The sequence below is a fragment of the Podarcis bocagei genome, assembly GCF_964188305.1.
Source record: "Podarcis bocagei genome assembly, chromosome: 3".
Taxonomy (NCBI): domain Eukaryota; kingdom Metazoa; phylum Chordata; class Lepidosauria; order Squamata; family Lacertidae; genus Podarcis; species Podarcis bocagei.
This window is the reverse complement of record NC_138127.1, coordinates 95,568,919-95,586,978: the sequence shown is the minus strand read 5'-3', so window position 1 is coordinate 95,586,978 and position 18,060 is coordinate 95,568,919. Positions and strand designations below refer to the sequence as shown.

General features: G+C 46.8%; 1 protein-coding gene across 3 annotated transcripts in view; it reads left to right on the top strand.

Annotated features, from left to right (window-relative positions):
- Positions 1 to 17,113, top strand: part of FSHR (follicle stimulating hormone receptor) — a 99,765-nt gene extending 82,652 nt beyond the window's left edge. For 2 of the 3 annotated variants that reach the window (XM_081188550.1, XM_081188551.1), the window contains 4 exons: positions 612 to 680; positions 2,726 to 2,800; positions 6,695 to 6,880; positions 14,135 to 17,113. In XM_081188550.1, coding sequence (XP_081044676.1) covers positions 612 to 680; positions 2,726 to 2,800; positions 6,695 to 6,880; positions 14,135 to 15,368 — 1,564 coding nt within the window. In that variant the 3' untranslated portion in view covers positions 15,369 to 17,113. The remainder of the gene's footprint in view (positions 1 to 611; positions 681 to 2,725; positions 2,801 to 6,694; positions 6,881 to 14,134) is intronic. The other variant, XR_014006497.1, reaches the window with a different exon arrangement.
- The last annotated feature ends 947 nt before the right edge of the window (positions 17,114 to 18,060 follow it).

The window sequence follows — 18,060 nt, the reverse complement described above, 5'->3', positions numbered from 1 at the left end:
AATGTTGTAAAACCAATAAAAATTTTATAAAAAAAAAAAAAAAGGATTGCGCCCTTTAAATGAGGAAATGGAAATTTGAAGAACTGTTACATTGCAAAAAATGGGACGCTTCTTTTCATGTCTTTCAGGCTGCCCCAGGTCCAAATCCCCAATTAGCTATGAAGTTCATTTTGTAATATTGAATAAGTCACTCTCTTTCGACCTAACCTACCACAGAGCACTGCCATGAGGATTAAATGGGGAGAGGGATACGCCTTGTATGCCGCCTGGAATTCCTGGGTGGAAAAGTGGTATATAAATGAAGCAAATAACTTTCTTCCTTCCGTTATCTTTTTGCTAACATTTTGATTGACACCCTCCTTTTCCTGCAGAATATGTGGCACATGGTAGATGCAACTCACTGAATTCTTATCACTGTGCCCGAGACAGTCTGACTTTCTGTGGGAGTGTCACAGTTTGAAGGCTATTGTTGTTTTATGAAAAAAAATTCTTTACCACAAATTCATTTTTAAAGACGGGGGAGTTTGTTTTAAGAAGCATTTCAGTAAAATGCTGCCATTTAAAAAAAAAAAATAGAATAGAGTCTAACAGCCATTGTCTCTTTATTGCAGAAGGCTAAATAAAAATGGACTCACCGAAATTGAAGACCATGCCTTCAATGGGACCATCTTGTCTGATCTGTGTGTATTATTTCTTTATTCTACTGATTTGGCTTTTGGGAGGGCATTCCATGGGAGATATATTGCAGCAAAATAACTTCTGTTACAGTTTTGTTTTCCATAGAACAGATTTAAGTAGAGGGTGGTGTCCAACTGAGCTGAACTCAGATTAGAGACACAGCAGTTGCAACCCCTCCAGGACACCATCTTCTGGGTCGGAAATCCCATGTGAGTCATGTGACCCATGTGAGATCTCAGCCCAAAATCACATGAAAGCAAGGCACCCAAAATGGCTGCTGTGCTCGAACGGGGTGGGGGAAGAGGGATGTCCTAGTTTTTATGAGGCAGTTGATGGGTATGCAGTTTACGCTAGGCCCAATAATTTCTACTCTGAGTAAACCTTGGTTGAATGCCACCCATTGACATGCATCTCCCACTGATAGGAATCAGTGCTTAAAAATGCTTAACTGTAATTGGATCGTGCTCAGTTTATTTCAATGTATTTCTTTAGGTTACAGGCTTCATACACAGCAGGGGTCAGCAAACTTTTTCAGCAGGTCCACTGTCCCTCAGACCTTGTGGGAGGCCGGACTATATTTTGAAAAAATAATGATGATGCAAGAGCACCACGAGCCCCGGGGGCTGCTTACCTGTGTCTTGCAAGTGGCAGGGGCTGGCGGCAGCAGTGGCGGGACGTTGAGCGGCATGCGAAAGGGCTCCAGACAGGGGCTGCTTAAAATGGCGGCCGCTTGAGCTTTGCCACTGCTGGCACCAACAAAGCCCAGTCCCCTTCCTCCTCTAGTCAGGGCAGGGAGAAGCCAGGAGGAGGGAGGGAGGAGGCGCCGGTGTGTGAGGGAGAGGGAGGGAGAGACAGAGAATGCACACGTGCTGGCGATCCACACAGCGATTCCCAGACTGCCTGCGGGCCGGATCCAGGAGGCAATTGGGCCTGATCCGGCCTGCAGGCCTTAGTTTGCCCACCCATGGTATACAGCTTAATCTCTGTGTTTGTGTTTAACTTCTTTCTTTGCATAGGATATTGAGTCTTAAGCCAGGTAGCTTACACACAGCTAAGGATCACTGTGTTGTTAGAGGTGGCAAAATAGAGGTTTAAATCCTACAACCGTGGAGTGAAATCATAACAGAGAGAGGAACAGTGGACGTTGCTTTATGCAGTCTCACCATGGTCCACCAAGCGCTGTTGACAACGGGGTTGTTTATCGGAACTCCAATCCAAAGCTGGAGCCAGAGTCCTTTGGGTCCTCTGAGGGGGCTGATCCTTGGGCCCCTTACCTATGTCTCGTTGGAACTGGCATAATGGATACCCTCCCGACCTTCTACCCTGGCTGCCACAAGCTGGCAGGGCTTGAGGTCCAGCTGTGGGACTGACACTTCATGCCCCCCGACTCCATTTTGGATTGTTCTGCCCCAGAGCCAGCGGTGGAGCAAGCCGATCAGGCGCCCTGGGGCGGCATGCGTGCCCTGCGCCCAGGGGTGGGGCCAGCTGCCCACAGGGCAGGGCAAGCCAGAGTAGGACACTCCGCAGGGCCTCCAAGGAGTCTGCCTACCTCCTCCCACTCAGCCACCGTACAGCTGAGGGGGAGGCGGTGAGCGGACCGTTTGGGGCAGAGCCGAGCCTATGGGTGCCCAAGCCACCGTGTCACTCCCAGGAGAGACGTGTGGCTCCGGCACGCTGCAGACCCTGCGGTGAGTGCCGCCTAGCATTTTGTCACCCCCCTCAGTGGTGACACCTGGGGCAGCCCCACCGCACCTCCACCGCATCCCCCTTCCTCCGCCCCTGTCCAGAGCAGACTTACAGTCTAAAATACACAAGACAAAAGGGGGGAAAGGAGGGAAGGGGTGAAAAAAGCAATCTCAGGCGCTCGTCCTTAAAGTTAAAGGGCCCCCAATGATGGCCACAGGGCCTGGATGGGTTCATAGCCTTTCTTTCAAAACAACTGACTAGTCAATTAAACATCAGCCATTTAAGCAACCCTAGCTAGTTGATGATGAAAAAAAATCAAACAGTAACCATAACTTTTATTTATTTCTTCTTTCTAACATAGAAATCTGAGTGGTAATGACAAGCTGGAAAATTTACCTAATGAAGTTTTCCTGGGAGCCAATGGACCAGCCGTTTTGTAAGTAATACTTCTCACTATTTTTTTGCTGCCGTTGTGTCAATATCTCAGATGAGTGGTCACAACAGACAAGAAGGCACATCTTCAGAATTCAAAAATGCCGCACCCCAGCCCGCAAGACCTGCTCCCTGTGGTTATTCTGTTTGTGTGTCCAGGCTAATGGGTTTTTTAGTCGTACGATCATGTTCAGCAGTGCTTGCCTCTCTCGGGCAGAACCCTCCATTTCTGGGCAGCGGAAAGGCCTTTGACTCCCACAGCATCGCCAGCCTTATGTAAATCTCACCATCTGTATTTGTCCTCTGCTCCTGATAATGTTTATTCCAACCCCCCTGTTTTGTTTTGCTTCCCCTGCACAGGATTCCAGCTCTTCCTTATCCATGATTTTAATATTTGGATAAGGCTGTAACTGAAGCTTCTTTGTAGCAGCCAAGCAATAAACATTTCTTTGAGATGGGGTTACGGCAGGGCGGGGAGGGGGGAGGAAAATAACCACCGTTTCCCTGTAGCGAGAAGTTAACGCAACGCCTTTGTAAGCAGGAGCCAAACACCATCACATTCTGATGGGTTATCAAATTGATTTCACTGCAGTTCAGATTCATCCGATACTTCAAATTCAAACACTGAGTTATTTTTATGAGAATTATTCTGTTCTATTACATCGTTCTGTGGATGGTAAATTGCCTTTTTTTCCTCTTTTTTTTCCTGGCCAAGATCATGAAAGAGAGTTTTTCTACTCATCTGTCACCGGAGAATACACCCAAACGTACTTTCACTTACAGGAATGATTGACCCATAATAACATCTTTGCTTGGCGAAAACAGAATTGACTAAATCAATTCTTTTTCTTGCTTTCTTTTTCCAACCCCCCTCCTCTTCTTCTTTTCTACCAGCACAACAAATGGGTTTTTTTTATTAAATTGCCCGACAGGCTGATTTAAGGCTTGTTGTTCCCGAATCAGTATTCAGGTGACAATTAACAATGCCAAGTAGTTTATATTCAAAAAGAAGAATCCAGAGCCAGCATTTGCATAGAACATTGAGTTGCAAGGTGGTGCCACTCAAGCTAACAATGGAATTGGAACTCGGGACAATGTGGGGTACTAGCCAGGTATCCACCCTGTCTTCTCCTATCCATCTCTAACCAACATAAGGTGCTTCAGAGAGATTGGGCGGGCAAGCAAGAAGACCGGTTCACACCAAGGTGGAGAACCTGTGGCCCTCAAGATGTTGTTGGACTACAACTCCCATCATCCCTGATGATCAGTCCTGCTGGTTGGGGGTGATGGGGAGTCCAACTGTATCTCAAGGGCTGCCGTCTCCCCAACCCCTGCTTTGTTGGCACCTCCAAATCTACATGCTGATCGAGGTGGGCCACTTCTGCCTGCCAAATGGTAGAACCGGCCCTTTCTATACTTGGACCTGAGTTTGGTTCCCTTACCTGGCCCAAATTTAGCTGTGCAGTCTGCCCATGAAAAGGAACAAGTTCTATCCCTGGGGCTTTCCAAAGAGCATGCAAATGCACAACAATTCGATGCCCAAGATGAAAGCTTCATCTCCAGCATCCGGTTGGACCGGTTAAAGGAAAAAAAATTGACCTGATGTCATTCATTATGTCTTGGGCTTACAAAGCAGCCACTTTATCAGCTTTACCAGTATGTCTGCCCTCGTCCCTTTGCAATGAATGGTGGTCGTATTCAGATTCTCACCACCCCACCCCACCCACTTTCATACTGACCTAATGGTCAATTTTCTGCAATGAGCAGAAGCTCTCAAGTTTTTATCCTCTCCAGGCGCCTTCAGCTTCAGCCTCTGTCAGGGAATCATCACTCCTTGCTCCACCCATTTTGTGCCATCATCCAACACTCATTCATTTTTGGGGGGCCTTCTCTCCTTCAGACCACTCATGCACAGTGAAGACAGTCCTTGACCAAATGGCAATCCACTTGAATTCTCTGCATGGATGGCACTTTTCCTCATACACTGGTTTGTTTCCATGTATTGTGGCCTTGCAGCTGTGAAGCTTCATCTGGACACACACACACCCCTCTAGTGTCAATATCTCATTGTGCTAATGCTGCAAGAACTGTATTTTGCGGGCAGGGAAGCCAAATAGATTGCCTGTTGTCTCCTCCTTGTCAGCTCTCGTTGCTATTTTCTTGCAGAAAGCAATCATATCTGTTCAGCATGGCTTCCCTCCTGGAAAACTGGGCTTGGTACTAGCAACCTTGACATCCCTATCCCTTTATATGAATTTCCTCCCCACCCCACCCCCCAAAAAGAAAGAAAGCTAAAAGCCAGCTATTACCTGCAGGCTGCCTGTCTACAGGCTAACATGGGATGCTCATGAACATTCTAACTGCCCAGGACAAATGCAGCAAATGTGTCAGCTTTGGTAGAACTTTGGCAAACAGTGTGATTTCTAAGAAGTGAAAGGCCCCTTTGGGTGAGGCAGAATGTTCACGCAGGATCTAAAGACAAAACGGGTTGGGTGCTGACGGCAAAGAAGGAACCAATGGGCAAAGGAGCTTTGGAGATGGATGCCCTGAGGACCAGGGAGAATAAAGTGATGCTCAGTGGGGTACATGTTGAAGTTAGGGCAGGCAACAGAGAATGGGGCACGTGTACCTTTAACATGTTATCAGCAGAGTTACTCTGGCATGGTCATGGGCGAACCTGCTGAAATTCCATCTACCCACAAAATTGTTGAAAGATTAAGGAGCCCTATCTGTCTTTGTGTCCATTGAACCGACTGCCAGGCATTGGCCCAGTTCCAAGACATGTTGTAGCTGCGGCTCAATCGCAAAAGACAAGAATCAGACATGGTCAGAATCAGTTGGAAATCAGGAACCACAACAGGCAGAGTCTGTAAGGACTCACTGCACCGACTGAGAAAGTGGCTTCGATATAAGGCCTTTATAGAGTCTGGTGTGTCCTGATTGACTCCCTTCAGGCTAAATATGCAGCTTAAGGGCACCTTTTCCCTTAAGGCAAGGTGTTCCCCAGGCCCACTCTCATTAGGCCACACCCCTTTCATGCCCTTCTTCGAACCCTCCTTGAATGCTTTTGCCTAGTTGGGAAGGTATCCTTGAAAAGCCTCTTGCCTGGCTGGCTGGAGAGGTGTATTCAGAAGCCACTCCCATCCTAAGGACTAGCCAGCCTGGTCTTCTGATCCAGAGTTCTGGTGGTGCAAATAGCTAGCTGCTGAAGACCATAGCTGAGAGCTTTTCTCGATGTCTTCAAGTATCTGTACAAGTCTTTAGCTGCAGGTTTCTAGTATTTTAACACAAGGATCAGAGCGTATAGATGAGGAACTATGTATTGAGCCCAGGAGAGTTTACCTACAAATAGGGGTGTTGGAGAACTCCAACAGAAATAGGAACAGAAATTGCCGATGTTTGCTTATTCCCATGTCTGAAACGGAAATCAATTCAGTGAATATGACCAGTATTCCCTGTTGTTTTTGGCTTTTGGCCCACAAGCAATACGTTATTGATTACATTTCTTGTCCCGTTTGCATTGTGTTCCCTTTACATTGATATGAATGGGGTAGAATTGATGCCCTAAGTTAGGTAATGTCACCACAGAGAACAGCAAGACAGGTAACCTGGGTTTTGGCAGAAGATGAACTGCAGCAGAACGGAAACACTGCTACATGTGACAGGGCAAAATAAAAAATAATGCCTTCTGATGTCCCTACTTACAAGTAAGACCCACGTCTTTGGTAGGGCTTACTTTCAAGGAAGCTTGCACAAGATCATATTATCAGTTCTTATTTTTTAGTGTTTCTTGCTAGTTTATTTTACGTTGCTAATGAAGGAGATTCTCAAAATGTCTCCATGTAAGTAGTGAATTGGTTTGTTTGGAATTATGAAGCAATCACATTTCTTCTTAAAGGGATATTTCAGAGACCAAGATCAGCCAACTGCCCAGCATTGGACTGGAGAAAATTAACAAGCTGATAGCAAGATCTGCGTACAACTTAAAGAAACTACCTCCTTTGGACAAGTTCCGCTCCTTGATCGAGGCAAACCTCACCTACCCAAGCCACTGCTGTGCATTTGCAAACTGGACGAAACAAAAGTGAGTGGCCCCAATTCTTTGCATTTAAGAGCCTGAATTTATCTGTAAGTGTCTGAGTCTGTCTTGAGTTAGATGGTGTTTGTCACGTGCCAATTCTCTGTCCTGCTGTGCCAGAGAGACTGGTGCAGTACCTTTAAAGTTTCTCAAGCACTTTCAAAAACACGCAGGCTCACAGACTTCCCAGCTCGCATGCTTTGAGCAGGAGATACCAATGGTCAAGTATGGTCTATTGGTAAAACCTATTGGTTTTGCAACTTTCTGACTAGTTGCAGGACCTTAGCCAGACCTAGCAGAGTCAACGCAGAATCCATGGAAGACTTGGTGACTTGGATGCAGACAGGATAGACGAAGCAGGAACCAGGAACTTGTAGTTAGGTGTTTATTATATACAGTGGACTATTTACAGGAACAGAACACGGATCTTTTGCTAGCGCTCTCTCTCACAACTCTTAACTCCTACACTGACATAGAACTCTGAACCTCTGAACACTGAACTAACAGTTAGTAGGCCATTAATTATCACTCCTTTGAGAGAGCTTGACCAATCAGGGAGCGGTCTCCATGTCTCTGTTATCACCAGGCAGACTTACTCCTTCAGATTGCCTTCTGGCTGTCTGCCAAACCTTAATTGACTCTGTGTGAGTAGCTGCATGTACACAGTTTCCCAACATGGTCACCTTTCCAGATGTAAGGACTACCCATTAGACCAGAAATTGGGAAGCCTGTAACCCCTCCATATATTTGTTGGACTCCAGCTCCTATCAGCCCCAGCCAGCATAGCCAGTGGTCAAGGATGATGGGAGCTGTAGCCCAGCAAGGTATGTTGGGCCAGTTTCCCACTCCTATTTTAAAGGATTCACCAGTGAGAGTGGGAATTCAACAGCATGGAGGGTTGCTAGTTAGCCACTGGTGCAAGACAACTCCTCTTCCTTCTTGCTAAGGCCTTTTTCTTATAAGGCAGAGGAGGCTGGAGAGGGCCCAAGAGCTTTCACACACCACTTAAAAATCGCAGAATCGTAAAATCATGGAATCATAGAGTTGGAAGGGAACTGCAAGGCAGGAATCTCAGCTAAAGCAGCCATGACAGATGGCCATCCAATCTCTGCTTGAAAACCTCCAAGGAAGGCGAGTCCATCACCTCTCATGGCAGTCTGTTTCATTGTTGAATAGCTCTTACTGTCAGAAAGTTCTTCCTGATGTTGAGTCGGAATCCCTTTTCTTGTAACTTGAAGCCATTGGTTCAAGCCCTACCCTTCAGAGCAGGAGAAAACAAGCTTGTTCCCTCTTCCATGGGATAGCCATTGAGATATTTGAATGCGGCTATCATAAATCAGATATCCTTCAAAAACCACACTCGTTTCTGCAGTGCAGCTCTCCAGGAAAGTACAAAAAGTACATTTGCTATGTAAAGCTTGCATAAATCTGCATAGTTTGGTGGAAATAATGTATACAGGGCCGTAGCTAGGGGGTGGTGAAGTGGGGCCCTGCCAGGGGCACAGGCGAGGAGGGGGCGCAAAAATCAGCTAAAAACATGTACATAAATATGTCTGTAAATAAAAATATCAATTATTGCCTCATAAGAAAAGGTTTTTAATAGAGGGTGAATTGAATGGGTGGAGGGGGGAGGTTGGAGGAGAGGTGGAAAGGAGAGCTAATTTGTCTGCGGCTAGGGGGCTTAATCTGGACGGTTCTGCCAGGGGCGCAAGATCACCTAGCTACGGCTCTGAATGTATACAGTTGCATTATAGCAGCATACAAAAATGTGTGTATTAGGAGAAATTTGTGCCAAAACGCTGACAAATTGTCATGGGACATTAAAAAACAAAACCTGTACAAACTGGTGTGGGAATGTAGAGTACTGAGCCTAAGACTAGGAAAATGAGAATCTGAGATAAACCAAAATTGACATATTCATCCATCCCTGCTCGCTACCAGACAGACTCTTGCCTGCTCAGGCAAGAGCCCAAGGAAGTTGTTAGGCCATTTTGAATCCAGCCAACAGAAGCGAGAGAAATATTTCCTTTTTTGCAGCTTGCCAAAAAGAAACAGGCTTTGGGTGGTGCATTCAGGTACACATTGTTTGCCTCTGGGGGTGGGGGATACTGATGTTATTCAGTCTATCTGAATGCCTGCTTGGTCCTCCCATGTAGAATAGGTATGTAAATGACAGACACTGGCAAATTAGAAACCACCCTCAAGTCTGCAAGACTTGCCTTCACAAGAGAACTGACTGCATAAAAGGCTGCTTCCGGAGGCTCTCCATCACTTTGGCAGATGGGAAGAGGACCATAGGCATTTGGGCAGCCATAGGACAGGATGGGAGTGGGCGCGATGAAATTGATACACCCACAGCGTGCATTTGCGTCCCTGATTTTCGAAAAGATTCATTAGCAAGACCCCCGTGGAGCTTTACCAATGCTAATCACAGGGCCTCCTCAGCCTCTTAAATCAACCTTCCCTACAAATGATTTGCCACCAGTGGGGTATCGCCGGGCCTTCGAGCATCAAGGGTCCTCCTCATTTATCTCCATCTTTCTCAAGTATTCTTTGAGATTTGCACGTTGATTGATTTAATTAACCCACAAACTCTGTTGGTTTGTGTTGCCGATCATGCATTTAACTGCTTCTCGGTTCAGTGTTTCACGGCATAGGTGGGCTGGCTTCAGCTTTGCAAAATCCATTATTATTATTATTATTTATGAGGACCCTCCTGGTCCACCACTCATGTTCGAAATATGCAGACCAAGAGTGCATATGCTCAGGATGTCCTGGCGCTTAAGGCACAACCAATCTGCTTTAAGTGATCCTGAGTATGTACTCCTCACTTAAGAAGTACTTGACAGCACAATGCTGTGCATGACTATTCAGAAGTAAGCCCAACTGAGTCCAATGCGACTTGCTCCCAGGTAAGTGTGTAAGATTGCAGCTTTGGAAATGTCTTTGCAGTTGATAAGTACCGTATTTTTCACCCTATAGGACACACTTTTTCCCCTCCAAAAATGAAGGGGAAATGTGTGTGCGTCCTATGGGGCGGATGCAGGCTTTCGCTGAAGCCTGGAGAGCGAGAGGGGTCGGTGCGCACCGACCCCTCTCGCTCTCCAGGCTTCAGGAGAGCCCCAGCGCCAGCCCCACAAGGTCGGGGGACAGAGGGAGGCGGAACGCCGCCATCCCGCTGTTTCCCGAAGTGGTTTGGAGGCTGACGGCGGGGAGACCCCGCCGCCAGCCCCGCAAGCTCCAGGGACAGTGGGGAGGCGCAGTGCGTCTCCCCGCTGTCCCCGGACCTGATCTCAAGGCGGGTGGCGGGGAGAAGAGCGCTTCTCCCCACTGCCGGCCCCACAAGCGCCTGGGGGGAAATAAATTTTTTTCCCTTTATTTCCCCCCCAAAAAACTTGATGTGTCCTATGGGCCAGTGCGCCCTATGGAGCGAAAAATACGGTAATCCATGAGCAAATGGACAGTGATTCTTTCACTTGATAAGTGTCTAGAATAGACAGACAGATAGGTAGGTAGACAGACAGAAGTGTGTGTACAGTGCTTTCCCCCAAGAAAAATAGGTGCCGGGACTCACCGTGAAGTTGTTACAATACGTCACCAGGCACCTTGGGGCAGCCCTGAACAGATGCTGGTTTGACAACAGACATGTTCACTACCTGCAGAGGTTCTAAGAACTACAGCAAGCTGTCTCCCTAGCTGATTTGGCGGTCTCCCCTGTTTCTGGTGCAGGTCAAATAAATGCACCTCCGCCTCCCTTGTTCCCTTAGATTCAGGTGGATGGTTAGGGCAGCTCAGAAGGGCTCTTCCACAAACACATACATGTGCCATGGTAGAGGCCTGGCTGGAAAGCTTAAAGCCCTCTGCCGTAACATGGGAGGCAGATAGAAGACAAGGAAATATGAATTGGCCCCGTAGCTTGATCAAGCACAGCTAAGAGCAGCTAGGAGCTTTTTGCTCCCTGCTACTGAGATGTCACCCCAGGTGACTATTTAAGAAAATAAGGATAGAGTTCTGGGCACCACAATTTAAGAAACTGGAGTACGTGTAAAGGAGGGCAACCAAGTTGATCAAGGGTCTGGAAACCAAGCCTTATGAGGAACAGTTAAGAGAGCTGAGTAAGCCTGGATAACAGGACACTGAAAGAGTAGATAAAAGAGTTATCTTCGAATATCTCAAGGGCTGTCACAAGGACGTGAACCAGTGGCTTCAAGCTACAAGAAAGGAGATTCCAGCTTAATATCAGTCTGTTCCTGCTTGCATCGGATGTCCCACCCTTCCTCCCTTTTAGGTCAGCTTCCTTTGCGTGTTGACCTTGCTATGGACTTCGGTTGGTTGCTTTGGTTGCCCAAGGGGCCTGGTAGGACTTTTTTATCCATTTGGCAAATTGGCACCAGTCTCTTGGTTTCTTCCCCTACCTCGTAGCAACTCGTCACAACTTTCTGGTATTGGCAATTAGGCATTGGAATAGGTGTGCTATGTTGGAAGATTGGGTATGGGCCATCATTGGCCCCTCCTCTTTTGGGTATTCCGTTAAAGGTATCCAGCGGTCATGGATCCTGTCCGATGCCCTGCTGGTGGCTAGAGCCATAGCACAACCCCCGGTGACATCAGGGGGGAGCTTCCAGTTGTATTTGCATCAACAAGCTCCTCCCACTGGTTGTTAACCCTGAAATGACTCCCTGCTGAGCCGGGTGGAGTCATGTGTTGCTGTTTTTATCCAATGTCTAAGCCAATACTACCCACATGCTGTAACCTATAAAGTTGTGGCCTTATTTTGCCCATTAGCCTAAAATAATGTGTCTTTGTGTCTTATTATAATCCTATGCGGGCGGCGGGTCCTCGAGCTGTTCAACAGTGAAATGGACTCCCTTGGAAGGTGTTGATCTGCCCTTCGTTAGAGGTTTTTAAGCAGAGGTTGGCTGCCCGTCTGTGATGAATGCTTTAGTTGAGATTCCTGCATTGCAGGTGTTAGGTTGTGGGTGAACATATCAGACGACACAGCGATTCTTCAAACAGCTCTTGTTTATTCACAAGCCAGGACAGAACTGAACTGAAGGGTTCAGTCACCCTGCTTATATAGAGCTCCAGTACAACGTTATTGTAACCACTTTCTAAAACTATCCAATCACGGAACGTCACTTTCGATCCCTTATTTGCATAACTATCTACAGTATCCCCCTACTGGCCCAGGATGAGAACTTCAGTACATAACAGCAGGGGGTTGAATTAGGTGGCCCCTGGGGCCCCTTCCCACTCTACAATTCTTTGATTCTACCCTCTTCTCATGGCAGCCATGGGTGACCCACAAGCGGGATCTGAATGCAACAGCGCTCTGCCCTCCTGTGGCTTCCAGCAACTGGTATTCAGAACCACTGCTGCCTCTGACTGTGGAGGTCGAACGTATAACACAGATCCATGCCCCAGTCTCCCAAGTTGGCCAAAGGCGATAAATAATGCACATCATATTGCTAGAAATATCCTGAGTATTTGCTCTGCGTTTATTTCAAGACCGAGACGATTCTCCTGGGAATTTTTGTGGAGGCATGCAAGGGAGATATAACAAGAGTGAACAGGAGAGAGAAAGGCTGGTGGAATCAGAATAGGATTGCACGAAACCTCGTTAAGGTGCTGCCCTCTCAGGACTCTCCGTTTGCCAATGTAAAAGATTTCCACCTCAAGCAATGCTTTCTTCCTCAACATTCAGAAAGAGAAAGACTTTCTTCTCGCCAACAACCTCTCTCCCACACAGAGGGGAGTGTGGGCTGGGTGGCTGTTTTATCTCTCCACACACACACATGCACACACACACACACACAAACACACACAATCACCACTCCACTTGGCATAGAAATGCAATGTCGGTTTCCAAACCTCCTCTGCAGTCAGTCATCCAGAGAGTTGCTGTTGTTTCCTCCTAAGCTTTGATCAAAGAAATCAAAGAAAGGTGATGATTCTTTCATGGGATTGCATTCGGCGGCAGAGACTTCAAGTCAGCTTTTGTGTTCAAGTTAGGCTTCCCTCCCACACACACGAGGAAGACGAGAGGTGAAGCTGGGGCTGTTTAGGGATTGGGGAGGTGGGAGAGAGAGAATTCGGTTCGTTTCGCATTTGAAGGGGAGCCTACTTAATTCATACTTCCTGAAATAATATGCGAACCGAAACATAGCTGAAATTGAGACTTCTCTGAATTTTGCAGAGCAGTTCTGCTGCTAGGCATTGTGGGTGTTGAGGAAGGCCGCTCCCCCCTGCAAGCCAGTTCCTAGGGGGTGGGGCCCACACTCACCACCACTGCTTTAAGAGGCTGCAGCGAGGCCTCGGGACACTGATGCTGCTGCTGCTACTGCTGCAGCAAATGTCGAAAATGGTTTTACATATTTTTAAACGTTTTTAAAGCATTTTTACTTTGTTGCACTGTGAACGATGGTTTCTATTTATATATTTTTATTTTTATTTTATTTTATTATTTTGTTTGGGGTGGGACAAATGTTGAGTTGTGGTGCGGATTAGTTTTATTTTAGTATAATTGTTTTTGGCTTTGTTTTTCCTTTTACTGTTTTGTTAGGCTGTTGTATGGTTTGTATTTTGCTTTTTAATGTTTGGTGCTGTATTGTTTTTAATATTCGGTTGGAAGCCTTCCAGAGTGGCTGGGGAAACCCAGATGGGCGGGGTATAAATAATAAATTATTATTATTATATTTTTATTAGGCAATGCATGCATAAATGCCTATATTGGGGGTGGGGCTGTTAAACTGTCCATATAAGTGCATACGTTAATTTTTTTTAAAGCACAAAAGATATATAAAATAACTTACATTATATTGGGAGAAATTGCTTTGCAAAAATGTATGCATTGTGCAAAATTACACATGACCATGTGTATAATTAGTGGGAATGGACAAAGTCTTGTGGGAGAAGCTTCCCATATGTAGGGGTACCATTGGTGAGAAAGCCCTCTGCCTTGTAGGTTATCTCTGTGCTGCCAATGACAATGAACATGGATAGGGCAGATGATCTTAAAGAAGTTGAGATGGGAGTAGGTGCCCCTTCATATATTTGAACCCCAAGCCATTTAGGATTCTAAAGGTAAGTATCTGCACCTTGAAGTGGACCCAGAAGTTTCGATATAAAGCCCTGTGTGATTTGTCATTAAAAAGAGAACTGCAAAGGGTTGTGCCATAGTTAACAAGGAAAAATGCAATAGTTTGTGTGTGTTGCTGCATTTTTGAGGTTTGTGACCATATTCTTTTTCTTCCCTTCCAGTTCTTTTTTCCACCCCATATGCAATAAGTTATCTCTTCTGCTAGATATCGACGGGACAGATTTTGACCTGGACGATGAGCACGATTACTACCAAAGCCTGTGCAAGGAAGAGGTTGACGTCATTTGCTTCCCTGAGCCGGATGCCTTCAACCCCTGTGAAGACATCATGGGCTACAACGTCCTCCGGGTTCTCATATGGTTCATCAGCATCCTCGCCGTCATGGGGAACCTGGTTGTGTTCCTGATCATAGTCAACAGCCAGTCCAAGCTCACTGTCCCTCGGTTCCTCATGTGCAACCTTGCGTTTGCAGACCTCTGCACCGGCATCTATCTGTTGCTGATCGCCGTCAAAGACATACAGACCAAAAGCCAGTATTACAACTATGCCATTGACTGGCAAACGGGTGCGGGTTGCAAGGCAGCCGGCTTCTTCACTGTTTTTGCCAGCGAACTTTCCGTCTACACCCTGACCTTCATTACGTTGGAGCGGTGGCACACCATAACCTATGCCATGGAGCTGGAACGCAAGGTCCGCTTCCGACACGCTGTGGCCTTCATGCTTGTCGGATGGGCTTTTGCCTTCACTGTGGCCATCCTCCCCATTTTCCAAGTCAGCAGCTACATGAAAGTTAGCATCTGCCTACCCATGGATATAGAAACTCGCCTTGCCCAGGCATATATCATGTTTCTGCTGGTACTGAACATCCTGGCCTTTCTCATCATCTGCACTTGCTACATCAGCATCTACATCACCGTGAGGAACCCCAACATCATCTCATCCAACAGCGACACCAAAATTGCCAAGCGCATGGCGGTCCTGATCTTCACGGACTTCCTCTGCATGGCGCCCATCTCCTTTTTCGCCATATCGGCATCGCTCAAGTACCCTCTCATCACCGTCTCCAACTCAAAGATCCTCCTGGTTTTGTTCTACCCCATCAACTCCTGCGCCAACCCGTTCCTGTACGCCATCTTCACCAAGAATTTCCGCAAGGACTTTTTCATTTTGCTGAGCAAATTTGGCCTTTGCGAAAAGCAAGCTCAGATTTACCGAACAGAAACCTCCTCCACCGTTCCTACCTCTCATATGAAAAACGGGCACTGTACACCTGCTCCCAAAGCCAGCGAGGGACCGGCTTATGCATTAGTCCCCCTGAATCATGTGAACTCAGAACACACGGGGCTAGGACCCGAATCAACGGCTCCGAGTTCCAAGAAGGGAGATTCTGACTAAACATACGAAAAAGCTTTCTAGGTTGCGGAGTCTCCTTCCTTGGAAGTTTTTAAGCAGAGGCTGGATGACCATCTGTCATGGCTGCTTTAGCTGTGATTCCTGGCATTGCAGGAGGTTGGACTAGATGACCCTTAGGGTCCCTTCCAACTCTGCGGTTCTATGATTCTATGATCCGTGGAGTTATGCCAAGAATTATCAAAGAGGGACCCATGCTTTCCGGGAGAGACAGAGAATTACAAAAGAAGACAAAAGCTTCTGTTCTTACCATTTACATTCCAAAATGTATCAAACCTCAGTGTTCTTAGGATTAGGTGTGCCTACCTATGAATTGTGTTGCGGCTTGATTTTGCCAGGTACTCAAGCAGATTCTGCAAAACAAAAACTTGATTTTCAAACTTCTGGGGAGGTTTTGTTATTTACCACCTTTGCTGTGTGAACCCACAAACCAAAAGATTACTCAGCACTCATCTAGACTTCCTTTTGCATTGCATTTATAGGTCCAGGTCTGGACTTTAAAGCTCCATGTCCTAGCAGGTTTTGTTGCTGTCTGTTTGTCCTGGGACTTTACCCAGGAAAACCCACACTTTACCACTGAATCGGAGAAAATGGCAATTGGGTTTTCTGCGAATTGTCGTTTGCTCTGATTCAGTAGTAAAATGGGGGGGGGGGTCCGAGCAGAGGCAGATTTAGGGCAGCACAACCGGTTCTCCCACACCAGGTGCTGAACCGAGGGTGGGGCCATAAGGCGTTGCAGCTATGACATAATGAATTTAGCAGCATGGAAGGTGAGAGCTGGGGATTGCCGAATTTTGGCCTTGAAGAGGACGCCACCTGACCTGTGCTTGGAAAGTGCGCTGCAAAAGGAAGTCTGGGTGAGCCCCAAATGAATGTTTTGAGATGCTTTGTATCAAATCTGACCCTCCAGATGTTGTGGGAGTCCAACTCCCATCAGCCCGAGCCCATGTGGTTAATGGTCAAGGATCATGAGAGCTGCCATCGAACAACATCTCGCCATAGCTTGCCCACCTCTTATCTACTGAATTGGTAGAAGCTCTCCAAACTCTCATGCAACAGTCTTTCCAAGTAGTTCTGCTACCTATGAATCAAATATGTTGAAAGTTGAACCTGAGACCATCTACATGCAAAATCTCTATCACTGATTTAGCCCTGTCTATATGTTTGCCTCAGCAATAAAAGGGAAGCACTATGGGTCTCAGGAGAAGCCCTCTAGGTGATACACTGGCTCCCTACACTATGGGGACCGCAGGTCCTTGCTTCCCCCTCTTTTTCCATATCCTGGTTCCCAGAACCTAAACCAAAGGAGTGAGCATTAACTCTCCGAATCAGTGTAATTTCTTGGTAATATTCAAGGAGGCTCAGAGTCACACTTCAATAGATACAGCCTGGAAGATCAGCACCTCCTCTATTTTTAAAAGTTAAAAGCTGTCAGCAGGGCAAGGAATGGATTAATCTATATTGTACAGGGAGGGGGTTAACCCTTTCTTTTATACCATTTCCCTGATTTAAACGTCCCCTTAATGCTTCCGCTTGCCCGCAAGGAAAAGAATCAGGTGAATTATAGTACATGTATGTTCTCTCGACCAGAACAAACAGCAGCATGTGGCAAGAAAGGGGGAACCTTAGAGTATTTTTTTATTTAAAAAAATGTGGTGTCTGGTAAAGGGTTAACTCCCCACATAATACTATGAAGTTGATATGACTCACAGCTTCTTTTAAGTTTAAAAAAAAACCTAATGGTTCACAGATCTCCAATCACAGATCTCTCATGTCTTATTTACCAGTGCTTTCAGTTGTTCTCATTCCAGTCTGGCTTCAGGCCTAGTCATGGCACTGAAACTGCCTTGGTGCCCCTTTCCGATGGCATTTATCGGGAGAGAAATGGGGGAATTGTGACCCAGTGGCGTAGCGTGGGGGGTGCAGGGGGGCCGGCCGCGCCGGGCGCAACATCTGGGTTAGGGGGCGCAAATCCACGGGTTAGGGGGCGCAAATTACTTGCCTTGCCCCGGGTGCTGACAACCCACGCTACGCCACTGTTGTGAACCTGATTGTTCTTGATCTTCTGGTGGCTCTTGTTACCCTTAACCGCAGTATCCTTCTGAGGTATTCTCAGGAAGGTGGGGGGGGCACAGTACTTCAGCGGTTCCTGTCCTACCTCCATCACCATGCCCAAAAGTAGTCATGGGAGGATACTGTTCAGCACCGTGAGAGTTGTCCTGGCTCCATCTTGTAACCCCATGTTATTTAAAATCTGTATGTGGCCTATGGCCGCTGTCATCAGGAGATTTGGTGTGAAGTGTCATCCATAAGCAGGTGATACCCAGCTCTAGCTCTGTGTCATCTGAATTAGGAAAGGCAGTGATGGATTGGATGTGGGTCAAGAAACTGAAGCTGAATCCTGAAAAGACAGAGGTGTTGTGTGTCCTGGGTTCTCACATCCATGAGGTGGGGAAGCAGCCTGCCCTGGACAGGGCTGCACTCCCCTAGAAGGAGCAAGTTTGTAGCTTGGGGGTGTTCCTGGGATGGATCTACACACGGGGGGGGGGGGAACGCTATAAGTCAGAAATTAAGTTGTTATAACAAAAAGGGGAGAAACCGCTATGTAAAAATCGCATACAATTATTTTTGCTCTCTTGCGCCATCTGGTGTTGCATGTTTATAATAAATGCAAAAC